Genomic DNA, 17894 nt, shown 5'->3' with positions numbered 1-17894 from the left:
ACCAAGTTTACTAAATTGATGTTTGGTTATATATAAGTGCCTATTTTTACATTTTTCTTTTACCGTTATTGGAATAGTGTTTTAGTTTCTAATATTTCACATCTTACTTAGCAACTCTTGAATACGATTGTATTTCAAGGATCATGATTTACAGAGTAATATAGTAACATAAAACTCTGTAATATGGAATTTTGAAGTCTTGCAGCGGCTGAAAACGCTGCAGCCTTGCGAAGGGGCGTCACGGCGACTACAGCGCCCCTGAACTGAAAACGTGTTCAGTCACAGGCGTAGTCCATCTCGCCACGGGCGTGACAATCTGAAACACCATTACTAGTGTGTGAAGCCTCTCCCGTGATGGGATTTCTACATAGTGATCTCCCTTCTCATACTTAGTGCGCAATTAACCTTCGGTAAGTAATCACTTTCGTTTATGACTTTTTTAAATGTCGTTATCATTATTTTACATTCAATGGCCAGTGGAGGTTCTGCGGTAATAGAATTCTTAATAGTCCCCTGAATACAATAGATTGTGTAGATAATATACCACATATTTCTAATAGTAATTAGGTAGTAAATATACTCTATTATATTTTTTCCGAACATGTATTAAAAAAATCTATCTAATTTAAACTTTTTTCATTCATATAATTTAACCGCTTTCATTAGACGAGGTAAGTCTATACGATAATATTTCCGATTGTTTGGTGTTTTATTAGATAACTAACTTTCATTATATTCTCAATTTCTTTGTCAAAATGCAATGAGGTACTTTTTTAATAAATATTTAGGTACGTACTCATTCATAGACATAATCAATACTACAACATAGTATAAGTATAGTATTATATTATCTGTTATCGTAGCAGCAGCGTAACACTGGGTTAATATCTAATTCAATATTAACCCAGTGTTACGTAATGGGCTCTGATATATCCCGATTTGTTTTAAATAATTAACTACCATTAAAGCTGTCAGTACCTATGTCCATAGCTAGCCATCTTGACAGAAACTCACATATACAAATCATTATGAGTTATCAATTATAGTAAATTGATTTTTATTTATAATTAATTCTTGACATCAGAAGTAGCTTCGTCGTTTTATATTTATTTCATTTGCGTATTATTTCAGTATAGAACAATTTTTTTTGCATTTAAAATAAAATATATTACGATGTTGGATTTTTATGTATCTCGGTTAAGTAATCTGTACAAATTACGTACAAGCATTTAAAGGTAGTTAAAAATTAAGAGACGAGTACGAAAACAGGATAAATTTAACGAGATATACACTATAGAAAGTCGTCTGCGTATGCACCTCAATGTTACCTCTTTTAGCCACAAAGCAGCTTTGTAAGCTGTGTTTAAATTTTAGTGTTGGGTAGTGAAATTACAAAATATACGGCATATTAGTTCTCTGCATTGATGCTTGAGAATTGCATGAGTATTGCTATTCATGTATGTATATAGGCGACGGTTACCATTAACTGGCCAGACAGCTAGTATATGAAGGTTGGAATTGAGTAGGTACATATTCTTGAACACCTTCTAGATTTCAAAGACGAAAATTACATACATTATGACAATACCTATATTATTTCAAAAACATGGTTATTTGGATTTAGATGGAGAGGATTATCGCTACTTAATATATTTATTTATTTACAACTGTTATTTTACATGAGAAAGATAGAAATATTGCTAAAGTTTTTATAATAAATTCAACAGTTTTAATCAAATAAAATACAAAATTATATCTACACATTGCGTCATCTAAAAGACCTATAACGTCACATTTATTAGTATTTTTCAACTAGTCATATAGTATCAATCATGTTTTTTATGGATGATAACGGAATGGTGCACTCTCCTTCGCTAACGGTTTACGCTGGTAGGGCACGAATGAACATAGCCCGTCATGGTAAATTCACCATGAATTTAGAACGATGGTTTCTAGGGGGAACCACGTGGAGGACAACCTGGCATGATATGTTGCTAGCAATTGGGTTATTATTACGGGGATTGTTAGTAATGTGGACTACTAGACTACCGGACCTGGCAGATATCATCCTACCCGCTCTATTCTTCCTATCTAGGCAATAAAAAGATTTACCGCTCGGAATTATGTTATGTTGTTTAATTATGAAACAAATCCAATTTACTGAGATACTAACATACCTAAGCGCAGCGCTTAACTTTACTTTACTTAACGGATTCAAATATGATTTTAAACCATCCATTGAAATATACAGATTCAGACAGACGTCTGCACTTATTTGAATATTGTGATCAAATACATAAGTTCAGACGTTTAGACGTGTTCTATTCATTATAAATGTACCTTACAGAAATTGGAAGTTAATTTCAAACATTTGTCCAAGAAACCTGTTGTTAATAATTTGAAGAGGTTTATAAACAAGTCCCTCTGAGAATATAGTAACTAGGGTCGTTATTGCCAGGAGGAGCAAAATCGAGTAATTATAATACTACAGCTTTCCAAATAATACATATAATGTGATGTACTTACCTACAAGCTCCCCGGAGCGAATATCTGGTCGCCCACACACAATCTATTTAAACACAATACCAAGTCTCAGGATTCACAGAGAAATTTATTGCCGTATATTTTCTGATATAAACGATTACCTACAAGAAACCATTGACCTTTTAATGAACGTTATTAAACAACAACATTATTAAATTAGAACTTTAAGCCATATTAAAACACATACTATATATATATATATATTAACGGAATGACATCTTCGTAAAGGGACCCCAAGACTGGTATTACGAGTGTCACTTGATAAAGCGTGCTATCTGTAGCGCCTTTCATGTATAGGCGACGATAACCGTTTACCATCACATGGACAATCAGCTTGTTAGCTATTTTATATCTCATAAAAAAACCATCATAATTTTCTCTGGATAATAAAACTATACCTATATATTGTGATTTAATTAATGTACCTAACAGTTGTGGCAATTCTTTATCAGTCACTATGAAACACAAAACTGTTGAAAGTGTATAAAAAATTTTATTTCGACGCCCGAGCCATAGTTTGATGTGCAATGTTTACAAACCACAGTTTATACTGACTAAGACAACTGTCAATTATTTTTTGAATGTTACTCTGGATTTCCGTTTTTAAAATTAATAATAATAGGGGTCAAAATAATAAATAGCCGTTTTATAGTAACAGATACTTTTAATTGACTTAAAACTGATTGAAAAATCATCAGCAGCAATCATTTTTCAATTTTTTTTTGTCAATCAATATTGTAGGTAAGGTAACGTTATACCATGTCACTAAATCCTGGGTAGTTTTTCTATAACCCCTATTATATGCCACAAAACTCACGCAAACGACTTTTTACAAAGTCTATGTACCTCAATTTACGTTTATTTCATCAGGTATGTTTAAACGTTTATCTTAATAGTACCATCCAGTCTTCTTACCTATATTAAAATAACCTACTTATGTCCCACTGAATGCACTTATGGCCTTTTTCTTATAGCTCTATGTCTGTCTATTCTGAGCTTGGAGAGACCTTAACTTTAAAGCACATTGGTCTAAATTGTCGACCTACTTTCCTTTTGATCAACACCGATATCAGTTCCAAGACTTATATGATCTCATAAATATTAACTGCAGAAACTATTCCTATTTAGTCTGTATTATATTTCTATGCCTATATATAATAATAATAGTGAAAATTTATTCAAAATACGTTTTACTTTACAAAGACCGAATGAAAATTTTATTTTATTTAAACTCTAGCTATTGAATTCGGCATAGTCCATTTCTTTGTATCCTAACAAATTTTTTCTCCTTCCTTATGGAAAACTCATAACTGATATCTTATTTAGAAAACATTATTTATTTATTTCTTTGAAATGTTGTATGAAAAATTAAGTATAAAAGTAGATTACCAATTGGTACATACTCTTATATATTAAATTTAATCGAACTTTGGAAATTTTTTACTATTTTTAATGTTAATTTTAATGTATATGTATTAATGATCCTAAATTTGCATAAAGCTTGTATGCGCATTAGATATGGACTACCATTCTTTTTCACACGAATTAAAAAAAAATTGTTGTATAAAAAAATTGCTAACCTATAAGGTGGGCTATTTAGTTAAGTCGTATGGAAGTATATAATAGAGTCGAATATGCAGATCAATAAAAACGAATTAGCTATTATAGGGTATTTTATTGTCATATTTATAGAACGTGAAGGCATATAATTTATCTTTACAGATGTCCTATCTTTCATATGTTGTCGGTATATAGGTACCTACTCAAAAATTATTTAGTACCGTCATCGTCATCATCATCGCAGCCCGGAAGACGTCCACTGCTGGACATAGGCCTCCCCCAAAGATCTCCACGACGATTGGTCCTGCGCTACTCGCATCCAATGCCTTCCAGCGATTTTGACCAGATCCACCTTGCTGGACGCCTTCTCACGCTGCGTCTTCCGGTCCGTGGTCGCCACTCGAGGATTTTACTGCCCCAACGGCCATCTGTCCTACGAGCTATGTGCCCTGCCCATTGCCACTTCAGAGTCGCAATTCTTCGGGCTATGTCGGTCACTCTGGTTCTTCTGCGTATCTCCTCTTTTCTGATTCGATCACGCAGAGTAACTCCGAGCATAACTCCATTGCCATCTGAGTGACTCTGAGCTTGTTCATGAGGCCCATAGTTATTATAGAGACCACGTCTCTGTGCCATAAGTCATCACTGGCAACACACAATGGTCGTAAACCTTCGTCTTGTGAAAATTCGGACGAAAAGATATATCGGAGTTTCCCGAACGCTGCCCATCCGAGTTGGATTCGACGATTGACCTCTTTCTCGAAATTTGATCTACCTAGGTGGATAGTTTGCCCTAAGTATACGTAGTGATCGACAATTTTGAGTATAGAAACTCCGATTTTTACGGGAGCAGGTACGACATGGGCGTTTGACATAATTTTCGTCTTGTCCATGTTCATCTTAAGACCTACTCCTTGTGAGACTCTAACTGAGGTCTTCAAGCATTTTGCTAAGGTCTTCCAGGGTCTCAGCCATGACCACGATATCGTCGGCGAATCGAAGATGATTGATGTACTCGCCGTTAATGTTGATGCCCAACCCGCTCCAGTCCAGAAGCTTAAAGACATCTTATAACGCGGCGGTAAACAGCTTTGGCGATATGAAATCGCCTTGCTTGACACCTCGGTGCAGTTGGATAGGCTTCGAATTCTGGTCGTGGCGACGAACTGACATAGTGGCGTTTTCATACAAACATTTCAACGGTTCGATATATCGATAGTCAATTTGGCACCGCTGGAGAGACTGTAGCACAGCCCACGTCTCGATCGAATCAAAGGCTTTTTCATAGTCCACAAACGCCAAGCAAAGTGGCAAGTTGTATACCTGCCGCGACGTATGAATGTGGTCTATGGTACTGAAGCCTTTTCGGAACCCGGCTTGTTCGGGAGGCTGGAAGTCATCAAACCTGCGCGCAAGACGATTCGTGATGACTCTCGAAAACAACTCATAAACATGGCTCAGCAGTGTTACGGGTCTGAAATTCGTCAGAAGCGATTTGTCTCCCTTCTTGAAGAATAGAACCACCACACTTTGCCATGCTTGAGGCGTTCTGCCCTCGAGGATGACGGAGTTGAATAGCTTCTGGAGGATTCGTAAAACAGGTCTACCTCCAGCCCTCAGAAGCTCAGCAGTAACTCCATCATCGCCTGGCGCCTTGTTGTTTTTAAGTTGTTTAAGAGCCATACTAATCTCGTACAGGCTGACGTCTGGGATATCTTCGGTATAGTGTCGGGTTAATTTGGCTCTACGGTCTTTCGCCGTTTTGTTAGCAGGCGCCCGTGTTGTCGTGTATAACTGTCCATAGAACTTCTCAAGTTCCCTCAAAAGTTCGGATTTAAACGACTCGATCCTGCCGTTATCCATCTTAAGTCGCGTCAGCTGGCTCTGTCAGGCAGCCAGATCCCTGTTAAAGACTTTTGAGCCCTTGTTTTCCTCAATAGCCTCCTTTACACAATTTGTTTTAAAATGGCGTAAGTCATGAGTCAAGGACTAAGAGATCTGCCTGCTAAGTTGCCGATACTAGGAAGCGTCAGTCGGAGACTGCAGGACCATACTTCGGCTTTTGATCCATCAGTTTAAGGGTAGAGATAGATATTTTTCCGGTTCTTTCTGCGCAGCGAGTTTTGAAGTGCTTAGACCCAGCCGCACGGACAGTCTACAAGTGTCCTATTACTTGGAAGCCAATAACATATTACCACCTTTTCAATCTGGATTTAGAAAACGAAGAGGTACGATCACTGCATTATTGGATGTTGTGGACAATGTTTTGGCGGCTATGGATAAGGGAAATGGTACCTTGCTTACTTTGCTCGATTTTTCGAGAGCTTTCGAATGTTTAAATATAAACCTGTTACTTTCAAAACTTAGATACTATGGATTTGATGGGCAAACAATACTCTGGTTTGATAGTTACCTCAGTAATCGTCATCAGCTCGTAAAGGTAACACAGAACAACGGCACTCTACTATATTCCAAACCTAGACTATTGACGCGAGGAGTCCCGCAGGGATCAATTCTGGGTCCCCTCTTATTCATTCTGTATAGTGCTGACATTGCTAGATACTGTGAAGGATGTTTATATCACCAATATGCGGATGACTTACAAGTTTACATGTCTATAAATCCTCAAGATACAAACATGGCGGTTAGAATATTGAACTCAACACTTTTCCGTATATCGAACTGGTGTAATAAAAATTCTCTTGTTTTGAATCCGGCTAAGTCGAAATTCATGATATTGGGTTCTAAATTGCAGGTACAAAAAATTAAAAATCAAACACCAGTTATAACAGTAGAAGGTACACCTCTGTTGCAAGTAACTGAAACGCGCAATCTGGGTCTACTAATGGACTCTGGTCTTAAATTCGAAAACCATGTCCTAGATTGTGTGGGGAATTGCTTCTACAGACTAAAGATATTGTACAAAATTCGAAATTATCTTTCAACTGATCTACGTGTTCGACTGTGCGATTCTCTGATATTGTCCAAGCTGAGTTACGGTTTAGCTGTTTTCGGTTCATGTACACTAGCTAGATCACGGCGGCTTATCCAACGTGTACAAAATGCATGCGCCCGTTTTTGCTTCCGTATACCACCGCGTAGTCATGTCTCTCCTTATCTCAATAATGCTAAACTACTAAATATGTCTTCACGTTACAACCTTTATTTTGCGACTTTGTTGTTTGATGTCATTGAATCCAAAATGCCTGATTACCTTTATAGAAAACTTGTGTGGTCTGGCAATCAGCATGCTTTTAAAACCAGGGCTTCGTTGTATCGACTAGTGACTCCAGCACATCGGACTACTGCCTTCAGAGGCAGTTTCAGATATATGGCCTCCAAGTGTTGGAATAACTTACCTCCTCCCATTCGTAATATAAAAACTAAAGTGAATTTTAAAAACCTTTTAAAAAACACTTATTGTCTGAACAACTGACTTTAAATAGGAGGTCCTTTATCTGAGGAGTCTTTTTTTTCAACGACCGAAGTCGGTAAGCATGGTCAGGAACAATAATGTCTGACTCACGGCGCGTTTAGCCAGCGACCTTGTATATGCTAACAACAACTATTATTTATGTACATAGTATGTATCTATAGGTTAACAATATATGTATACATAACACACCACTTCATTTTTAATTTATTTGTATATTGTATAGTGTTTTGTAATAGTATAATTTTTTTAAGAGCTCGAAGTGTAATATATAAACATTCACGTATATATGTATGTAAGTATGTATTTAATTATAGGAGCCAACAGAATATCAGCGCTGCAGACTTATCTGTAGCTTCATGCTGAGTTGGTTGCCTCTTCATCATTGCGACACATAAAGCCACCTCCATTTTTATTTTATTTTATTTTGTAATATCATATTTCTGTATTATTTAATCTGTAAACTTTATTTCTATTTATAAAATGTATCTCATGTATGCTATGTGTTTGTAATGGCTGAATAAAGAACTTATCTATCTATCTATCTATCTATCTTCACGAACCTGTTGTTGTAATCGTCCACGTCAACGCAGTCACCAAGGCATTCGAAACGGTTTTGCAATTCTAGCTGAAAGCTTTCGGGGTTTTGGATCTGTATAGGTGTAGGGCCGAGCGTAGATTTCATCAGTCGGGATCGTTCTAGTTTCAGATTCAGTATCAATGTGCCTTTTGCCATCCGGTGATCGCTCCCAATTTTGACGGCATTGATCACACAGACATCATTGAAAATCTGTCTTCTCGTTGACAAGATGAAATCTATCTCGTTTTTTGCGGCACCATCGGGTCTAATCCACGTCCATTTCCGGTGTTCCGGCTTCCTGAAGAAGGAGTTCATCATAAAGAGACTCTCCTTCTCCATGAAGTCGGTCAGCATTAGACCTCAGAAGTTCCGATCACCGATACCAAATTGCCCCACTCTCAGCTCATCACCGCTTCATTAGCCCAATTTGGCGTTAAAGTCCCCCCTGATAACGTTTAAATGAGTCTTTGTACTATGTATCGCTCCGGAGATATCAGGTACGCTAGTCGACACGCTCTCGACCTTATTAATAACATTATTCACAAGAGACTTGTGGACGAGGAACCCGCACCGCCTTGGGACAATTGATCACCCTCCCGGAAGTAAAGCAGATTGCCGGATTTCAGGACTATCGAGTCCACTCCCTTTCTTCGGACTTCAGATAATCCCACCACATGCCAGTGCAATCTGCTCAACTCTTCCTCCAGTTTAGTTAGCTTATCGTCGGACCGCAGTGTTTGAACGTTGTATGTTTCCAGGGCCAGTGGTCGTCGTTTGTGGTAGCCTGGTCTTACCCGGAGATTCTTCCCACCCCATTTAGTATAGAACCATCTTTAATTTATAATGAAATATGCTGAAATTATAACTATATTTAGGTATATACAAAAAGTAAATGAAATGGACATTTTTAAACCGTTACAAATCTAATTGGATTTTATTTATTAAAAAATCCTTTAACCAAACAGAAATGTTCTTTGTATGCGTGGGTGAACTAATGATTTACTAGGCATTAACAGGATTTTCTATATATATATATATGTAACACAAGCTGGTACCTATACAAAGGGTAGTTCCAACCCACGCCAAGGTCAGCCGCCACTGCCTCCCTAGATCGACATCTCTTGGACCCATTCCAAGCTTTTTTCGATATTTTTCACGTAATTCTCGTTAGAAAACATTATTTTTATAATCATAAGTACATGTATGGGAATTTATGTGAAATTTAACAATTTAAGACATGATCGTAATCTCTATTTCGGAACATTTTGTTCATGCCAATTTATAATATAGATGTTAGATTTAGAGTTATTCAAATCATTAATATTATAAAGCACTTTTGATAATACAGACAAGCAGCAAGAGAAACAAAACAAAAGTGCATTTATGATGTTTGTGTCATGTTTCTCTTATCTCTCGGACCGTCACAATAAAACACGTATTACCGCTTCACAGTAAAATATGAATCCATTTTCCATTAGCATTTAAGCATATAATTGGACAATTGTATCTCACACAAATTCATTTTTATACAAATATTCAAATTGAAGAACTTATATAGTGAGGAAATAAATGTGTTTCTTCTTCAGACTAATATTTATTTACGTACCAATAGTAAAGTTACCAAAAATAAATAAATATATCGATACATTATAGTGTAACAAATATAACCTATGAGTATTAGAATAAATATTATTGAATAACGGTATTTATAAATATGTATTTATTTTATTGCAATAAATACCTATATGTTAAAAAAATACTTACGTTATTTTGACCGAATGAAAAATACGTTGAATTGAAATTGGTACAGTAACTTTGAAATAATTATATCTACATTTGGTTGATTACATATACCTACATAAATCTAAAAGATTCTTTAACAATATAAAAATGATTATTCTAAAAATTTTCTAACTGTGCGACTAACTAAATGCAGATTATGCATGGTGACTTTATTCTCAGATGTAAAGACTGTTTTTAAAATAAACATCTATATAATATATATTATCAAACAGAAATAGTATACATGCCCAATATAACCAAATCTAGGTAATCACCCCAACTGCAGTGAGTACATGTTACTATACGTTATTATATTTTGATATCCATACGCATTTGTCGCCTACTCGACAGCTAACTTCCTAGTCCAGTCGTCAATGTACGCAGCGAGTGACGTAAACCCTGTGACTTGGCCAGGAGTCGTGGAGGCATCGCATCGCGCAGCGACAATCGATCGCATGCGCGCGCATCTCCGCCATCCTAGCTTTAGTAAAGTGTTCTGCCTATATTCGCATAAAATATTCGATAGAAATGACCCAAACTTGTGCTAAGTGACTACTGCTATCGAATTTAGAGAACCCAATAAGAGTGAACCGGTACTGGAAGAAAGAAAGGTCAGTACGGTGTTCAATCAAAACGTAGCTGTTCGCCCCATAGCCATTACGTTACACATTTCTCTGTAGTGACCATTATCAGTAATTCAATTTTCTTTTTACATAAACAGGTGTGTGAATATTACAAAGAAATTAATATGATAGAAATTAGCATGTATTTGTGTGAGCGTAAAGTAGATCAAAAGTTAGTGAAATATTTTAAGAATTTCAGACATATTTCTACAGATATACGTATATTGAACATACATTGTGTAAGCAGTTACTGATGATAGTTTTATACCTATATGTCTGGATATAAATAACATGAAATTTTAAAAGATACATAATTTTCTTTAGAATAGACAAATATTACAATCAACAATATATTATAAAAATAAAAATTATCAACTAGTTATAATACAAAGCACATACTTGCTTATATGATCTTTGTAATATGTTGTAACCTCAATTATTATTATATATATAAAAATATTCTCTCTAAGATACTGCAATTTAAAGCATCTCTAAAATTTTATTTTATATTACAATAATGGCTACTCACCAGATAGAAAGTGGTAAACTATAAAAACTACTAAATACACTGTGATGCTCGTATTAATCTAGCGTATATGCTATACTTGAAGATTCCAATGGGTATGGGCGTACAAAATCAATGTCTAATATTAAACGCATGATAATTATTTTAAATTATATTATTGGAAACTAAAACATCTAATAAGATCATGTAAGAAATAAGAAATAATTTGAAAATGGGGAGTGATTTTCAAATTATTTCTTATCTTCCCGTCGCTTAAATTTTACGAAAGAAAAAATCATCTTTTATTGTTAGACGTGGTCGTATGCCATTATTGTATACATATCTATATGGTCATATAGCGTCCATCATTAATATCGCGTGATGAATTTTAATCTGAAAATAATGTTCGCTGTTTTTGAATGTTAGTTTGTTAATGTAAGTGATATACGACCAAGACTTTTTTAAGCTGAAGCTAGAATTTATATGATTAATAAAATGTATACTTCCAGCTATATTTAGCAAACATACGAACATTTCATATGGCATCTTTAGGGCGTTTCATATGATACATGATACGATTAAAGAATATATTTTAGTTCATGACGTTTATAAGTTATGTGAAGACAAATTAACATGGACTGGACAAATTGGCCAGTCTAAATCATAAATTTCCTATTTCTTCGCCGTAGTCGGGTGAAAATCAGAGAAATCTACCTAAAACTATATTTACTACCTGCAATCCATTGCGAGATCAAATATATTGAGTGAATTAGGATGAAGAATTAATTTATCTATGTACCAAATTCCAGTTTCATTTTCATTTAGTCAAATATCTAAACGTCTTATAAACTTTTATTTTTTTAATACGAGTGGACCTTCTCTGCATATGTAAAATCTTTACACTAATACTATAAAAATCTATGTGAATACTTATTAATGACTAGCTGACCCACACTACTTCGTCTACATCACACCTTGATATTTATTTATCGCCCAATTTACCTATAAGCTATATTAATGATAAGAGAATCACATCTATTTTTTAATTAAATAGAAAATATTTAGCAGAGGATGGAATGAAGGGGTATGCATAGATACGTACCTCTATCTGACCTATTTCTGATTTCTGCCACCAAGTCGCTTGTATTTCACGTTTTGACGAGATATTGTAGTTAAATTTACACATTGCAACCATAGTCTGGGATGTAGATATTTTATGCTTTTCGTGGTTGGTCATACCTAGTAATAGTAGTAGGTAGTATATGTCTTTTTAGGAACTGTTACCACTTATCTCCAAATGGGGCAATAGATTGGTTGGCTATTTTAATTGTTCAAAAAATGTTATTAATTTATTTATTCCAGGCTACTAGGCCCATATTATAAATACCTTATAAACTAACATACATATGAATGAATATTATAAAAGTATGATATTAAAATATTGAAATTATCTGTGTGGTCACGGCACTGATGATTTATCTTGTTGTGCAGACATGTCGCCGCTTCTAGGGGCGCTAATGCGATGGCGCCGCGAAGCGGTGGAGTCATCCTTGACAGAAGATGCCGGCCCTGGAAGCACCGAGCCCACGCGTAAGTAATTTTAAGTTTACTCTTTTTACTTAACCACCGAAGTAGTCACTGTTGGGCTAACATTGCCTATGTAGCGACAGTGACATCACCAATGAATTTAGATGTCACCTATGTAAGTGACATCTAAATCCATTGGTGAAGTTTTATGACTGAAACAGTTAGACATGTCTCAGTTATAGGAATCTATACCACATAACGTCATTACTGTGTTTAAGTTTTTTCCTTTGTACACTTGCTAATATATCCATGTCTACAACAGAATAAATACATTATATATATGAATATAAAGGAACACCTCGATTTAACTCATTCAAACCTGTAATAATGTTACCAATTCCGTGACTAAATAGCTACTACATTCATCATCATCTCAGTCCATTACATTATTAACTCTTAAAAATTAAGTTTTACTTAATTGTTACTGTACAGCCTGCACTCTAAGTATAACATGTGTATAATACTTAGTGCATCGTTATACATATGTTGTGCAGCTTATTAAAAATATGTAATTATCTGATCAATGAATATATTTTCATTTATTTAATAACAGCGGAGCCGCAGTCGTCTCTAACATCGACTGCAACGCCCGGCGCAGAGTTCGTAGAGGGGGTTAAAGAAATAGCCCAAAAGCTGGATTTGCAAAACTGGCAGTTGGTTGCTATTCTTGTTGGTAAGTATTTTTTCTACGTACCAGTCCTAATTGACATTACAAATTTAATGGTACAAAACAGTTTTGCGATGTTGGTTTAATCAATGAACTCAAGTAATTTTGTAATAAATGCAATAGTTGCACGCAACTACTTTTGTACTTTTCTATGATTTGAAAATGCTAATAGTTGAAAATACTACTAATGTTTGAGCGTTCCACGAGTGTGTAGAATAATTATAATCATCTTAACAAGAGTGATAGAATACACATAAGAGCCCAGAACTGTCACAAGGCAATGTAGGCTCGAAATAGACCGCTAGTCCTCTAACACCTCACTCGTATTCTTTGGCAGGTGAATAATCTTTTCAACACGGTAAAAAAAAAAGATTTCTGAAAATGTAATATTTTGATAATAGTTTTAATGTAACAAGGTTCTATTGAGATTCTATTTTATTTATTTATTCATTAACCTAAAACTTATAGGTACATCCAAGCAAATAATTTTGTAAACTTTCTATGACAACAAAATATGTAGATCTAAATGAATAAATTAATTAAAGGTAGATATTACTTATATACTAACAAGAAACTTGCTGATACTGGTTAATAACACCGTAGCTAGTTAAAAATACTAAGATATTTATTTACATTACACAAGTAATTTTGTTTCATTGGAATTAATTTGTTGTTCCAATGTTAATTCAACTTAATAGTTGTGGACAGTTTATTTCATTTCTAATTAACTTCAATATAAACATCGCATCCAAGGACTCTTGTCTGTCTATTAATGATGACATGTGAATCTATCTTTATAATATTGAATGGCGTTACTGATATCTATAGACAAGTGACACAATTTATGCTGTAGGTTTAAATATTTACTGCAATATTGGTACATACAAATCGAATGCATTTTGTTCCTAATAATTGCTACAATAATATCTGCCTAATATTACCTATAACTGGTACTTGGTTGGTGTACTTTTAAAAACCTCGAATATACAAATATATATACATTTTAATGCATGATTATTTATTTACATAGGAGTTGGCGTAGTGGTGCTAGGAGTGTGCTTCTGCTGCATCAGACGATGTTTCCGAAAGCGGCGCTCCAAGGATGGCAAGAAGGGAATGAAAGGAGTCGACCTCAAGTCCGTCCAACTCCTAGGATCAGCGTACAAGGAAAAGGTAATGTTTTTTAAAGTAATAATTTATCCAATATTAAAATTATGATCAACAGATATTTAACAAAATCAATATCATCATCAGTCATTTTATTAAATTTGGTGCAATATTAATATTTGCCGCATTCATTTATAAAAGAATAGATATTAATATTGCATCTAATATTAATATTGAAATTTGATTATATTAGATCCTTTGAAATTATTCAATTTCTTGAATAATGAAAAAAAATAGTTTTACACTTGCATGTATATGTGCAAAAATTTTAAACATTGTAGAAATTGAAATATAATACGAATCCTTAAACCTCATACCTCTTTCTGGTTGAAAAAGAAATTTGTTATATTTATAAGAAATACGTTATTCATGTGAAATTTGCCGCGGGACATGCATTTAGGTTCAGCCGGACATGGAAGAGCTGACTGAGAACGCGGAGGAACCAGATGACGGTGATTCTAAAAAGGAGGAGCAGAAACTAGGCAAACTACAGTATAAGGTGGGTATATGTAATGCGTTATTATCATTCACAGGAAATAATCCGATAGCAAGAATGAATTTCAGGAAGTAGCTATACTGAGGTATTCAAACAAACTTATTATAAAATATTATATTTAATTTTTTCTGCCAAATTACCTTTCTCGTTAATAACGTAATTGTTATAGCATGCTTTTAATTACTTTTATATTTACCCTCGACATTCAGTTGGTTGGAACACTTTCCCATTAAAGTTAGCACGCTTATAAAAGTCCATAAATAATTCGAACTACGTAGAAAATATCATAGCTGCCATATCTCGTTATCTGAAATCTAAAACTGATTTTAAGTTGTACTTAATTAATGCTTTTCTTCCTACTTCTCTACTTAAAATGTAATTTATAAAATAGCTGTTTATATCAGCAGGCATTTACTTAAATATTCTTACAAAATCTGTTTATTAGATAAATAGCTACTATATCGCCATCATGTACACATATGACCGTTTTATCCATAAGAATTTAGTTAGATATAGAGCAAAATATTTTTTTTACATACTCGTACAAAAGTATGTCAATACATATTATTGCAACATTTAAAAATATTATTTTATAATCATTAACTTTTTAGTAGATAGTAAATTAAATAAAATCATGATAACTATTTCTATTGTTGTAAATAACTTAGATTCAAGCATATTTTGCTATGGAAGAGTAATATTGTTATTACATTTTCAATAAATTGGTTAATTTGCAGCTGGAATACGATTTTAATAGCAACAGTCTGTCGGTTACTGTGATTCAAGCGGAGGAACTGCCCGCCTTGGACATGGGCGGTACATCTGACCCTTACGTGAAAGTTTACCTACTACCAGATAAGAAAAAGAAATTCGAGACTAAAGTACATCGGAAAACTTTGAGTCCCATTTTTAATGAGACTTTTGTTTTCAAGGTAAGTAGAATATTATGGAACATTAGTTAGAAATTAATTGTAAAGCTCATTGAAATTGAACATATAACGGAATTTTAACATTTTTATTCAGAACGTACCATATGCCGACGCAATGAACAAAACACTGGTGTTCGCGATTTTCGACTTCGATCGATTCTCCAAACATGACCAGATAGGGGAGGTGAAGGTACCGCTCTGTCAGGTAGACCTGGCACAAACCATCGAGGAATGGCGTGAACTACAGAGTGTTGAAGGAGAAGGGGGGCAGGTGCGAACACATACACACATAAAAACACCTAAGTTTACACAATTTCCGTGGAAAATCAACCTTGTGCGATATTTGACAATAATTTCACCGCACAGTCTTACAGGTTATCTTAAAAATACACTTCAATTAAAATCTCTTGCCTCTTTCTTTTTAGGTGCCCGAAATAGGTAACTTAAATATATTAATATTATAAAAATATGTGTATACATTTTATATCAAAGATATCAACAACTAGTGCTTTAGCTATCTCTAGCTTAATAGGTACAACTACAATATAACATTATAATAAACTTTACTTTTCAGCATTTAAGATATATTCTTACATACACCTACTGTGGTAATATATAGTTCGCCACAGAGAACGTATAATATCGTCGTAATTATTTTTCATAGGGGTCTCTAGATAAACTTTGGAAGACTTAAAGCGCAAATTTTGCGCTTGTTACATTTTTGTGCTCAAAATTAATTATATAATTACAATTAAAACATATATTTTCGAACTTTGGGCCATATACATTGATTTTTTATTATTTTGTATGTATATGCTATTGACATTATTTTATATTATGAGATTTAATAATGTTGCTAAAATTTTCTATTGGCAGAGTTAACACTTTTGTTAACAGTTACACCCAGGTCACATCAACAGCCTATTATTACACAAAATAATCTAATAGGTACCTACATAACTTTCATGCACAACTATAGAAAAAATGGTATCATTCTACAGCTAATACGTAACAATTATCAATTCAGGAAATATTTATTTTTTTCTTAGCTTAGGCTATTTTGGCAAAACATACAAATCGTTAGGTATTCGGAAGACCTAAGCTTAAACTAAGGATTTACTGATAGCTCGTACGATCACGTTACCGGTGGTCGATGGTCGAGTCCTTAGTCTAAATATCGAAAGTACGTTTTGACAAAATAGCTTTATTTTTAAATATTACATCTTTTCAAAAAGTATTTTCAATTTATTATGCTTATTATACCTACATATTGTAATGTAGAAGCAACCATATATTTTTTGAAAGGAAGATTTCATATTTTTTCAAACTTTACTGCACTTTTTAAGCGGAGGAACCTTGACGTACTTATTTAGATATTAATTGTAATACTATAGATAATTATAATTAACAATTGTAATCTAAAAAAAAGTAAATTCATGTTATTATGTATTAAAATTTTATACATAGTAAAAACTCTAAAGTCAAGGCACCTCATGTGGATTCAGTCTACATTTATTTTTCTGATAAACTTAATTTGGACAGCAAAAATGTATTTACTTGGTTTTTCTCTTTTTCTCCATATTTTCTCTGCTCTGCTTGGCTGTGTTTGATTGTGTCCTGAACAATCTTGCATGCCGCTTCAAAAACGAAATGATCATTCACGTAAGTATTATTTTGAGACACATCAAGATATAATTATTGTACCTAAACATGTACTATAATACTACGTTGACGAGATCAGTATACAACATTTACAAGTAACATACGACAGTGTCACAAAAAGTCATGTATCTAAAATTTTAGGACGTGTAGGATGTCAGGACGCAGAGTGAATTCTCCATTTACAGCTCTACGAAATAATCACCTATTACCTATTATCACCTATCATACCATATGATTTAGTTAAACGTTTATTTATTTACATCCATCCAACACTTTATTTTGTTTTATATTGCGGCTGGGGAATGTTGCATGGTTGTTATATTTTGTTGTGCTCGTTCTTCACGTAACGTTAGCGACAA

General features: G+C 34.1%; 1 protein-coding gene across 5 annotated transcripts in view; it reads left to right on the top strand.

Moving 5' to 3' along the window:
* Positions 1-291: 291 nt before the first annotated feature.
* The window catches only part of LOC131841899 (synaptotagmin 1), a 28920-nt gene continuing 11317 nt past the window's right edge, over positions 292-17894 (top strand). For 2 of the 5 annotated variants that reach the window (XM_059190272.1, XM_059190270.1), the window contains exons 1-7: positions 292-410; positions 12519-12617; positions 13168-13287; positions 14312-14454; positions 14855-14947; positions 15682-15876; positions 15968-16144. In XM_059190272.1, the coding sequence (XP_059046255.1) occupies positions 12521-12617; positions 13168-13287; positions 14312-14454; positions 14855-14947; positions 15682-15876; positions 15968-16144 (825 nt within the window). In that variant the 5' untranslated portion in view covers positions 292-410; positions 12519-12520. Of the gene's footprint in view, positions 411-10372; positions 10511-12518; positions 12618-13167; positions 13288-14311; positions 14455-14848; positions 14948-15681; positions 15877-15967; positions 16145-17894 lie in introns of those variants that run through there. The other 3 variants (XM_059190271.1, XM_059190268.1, XM_059190269.1) reach the window with 2 other exon arrangements.

The sequence above is a fragment of the Achroia grisella genome, unplaced genomic scaffold (genome assembly GCF_030625045.1).
Source record: "Achroia grisella isolate CSIRO2021 unplaced genomic scaffold, CSIRO_AGI_Agris_v1 utg204, whole genome shotgun sequence".
NCBI classification, from domain to species: domain Eukaryota; kingdom Metazoa; phylum Arthropoda; class Insecta; order Lepidoptera; family Pyralidae; genus Achroia; species Achroia grisella.
The sequence above is the reverse complement of the archived record's forward strand: the minus strand, read 5'-3'. Positions and strand labels throughout refer to the sequence as shown.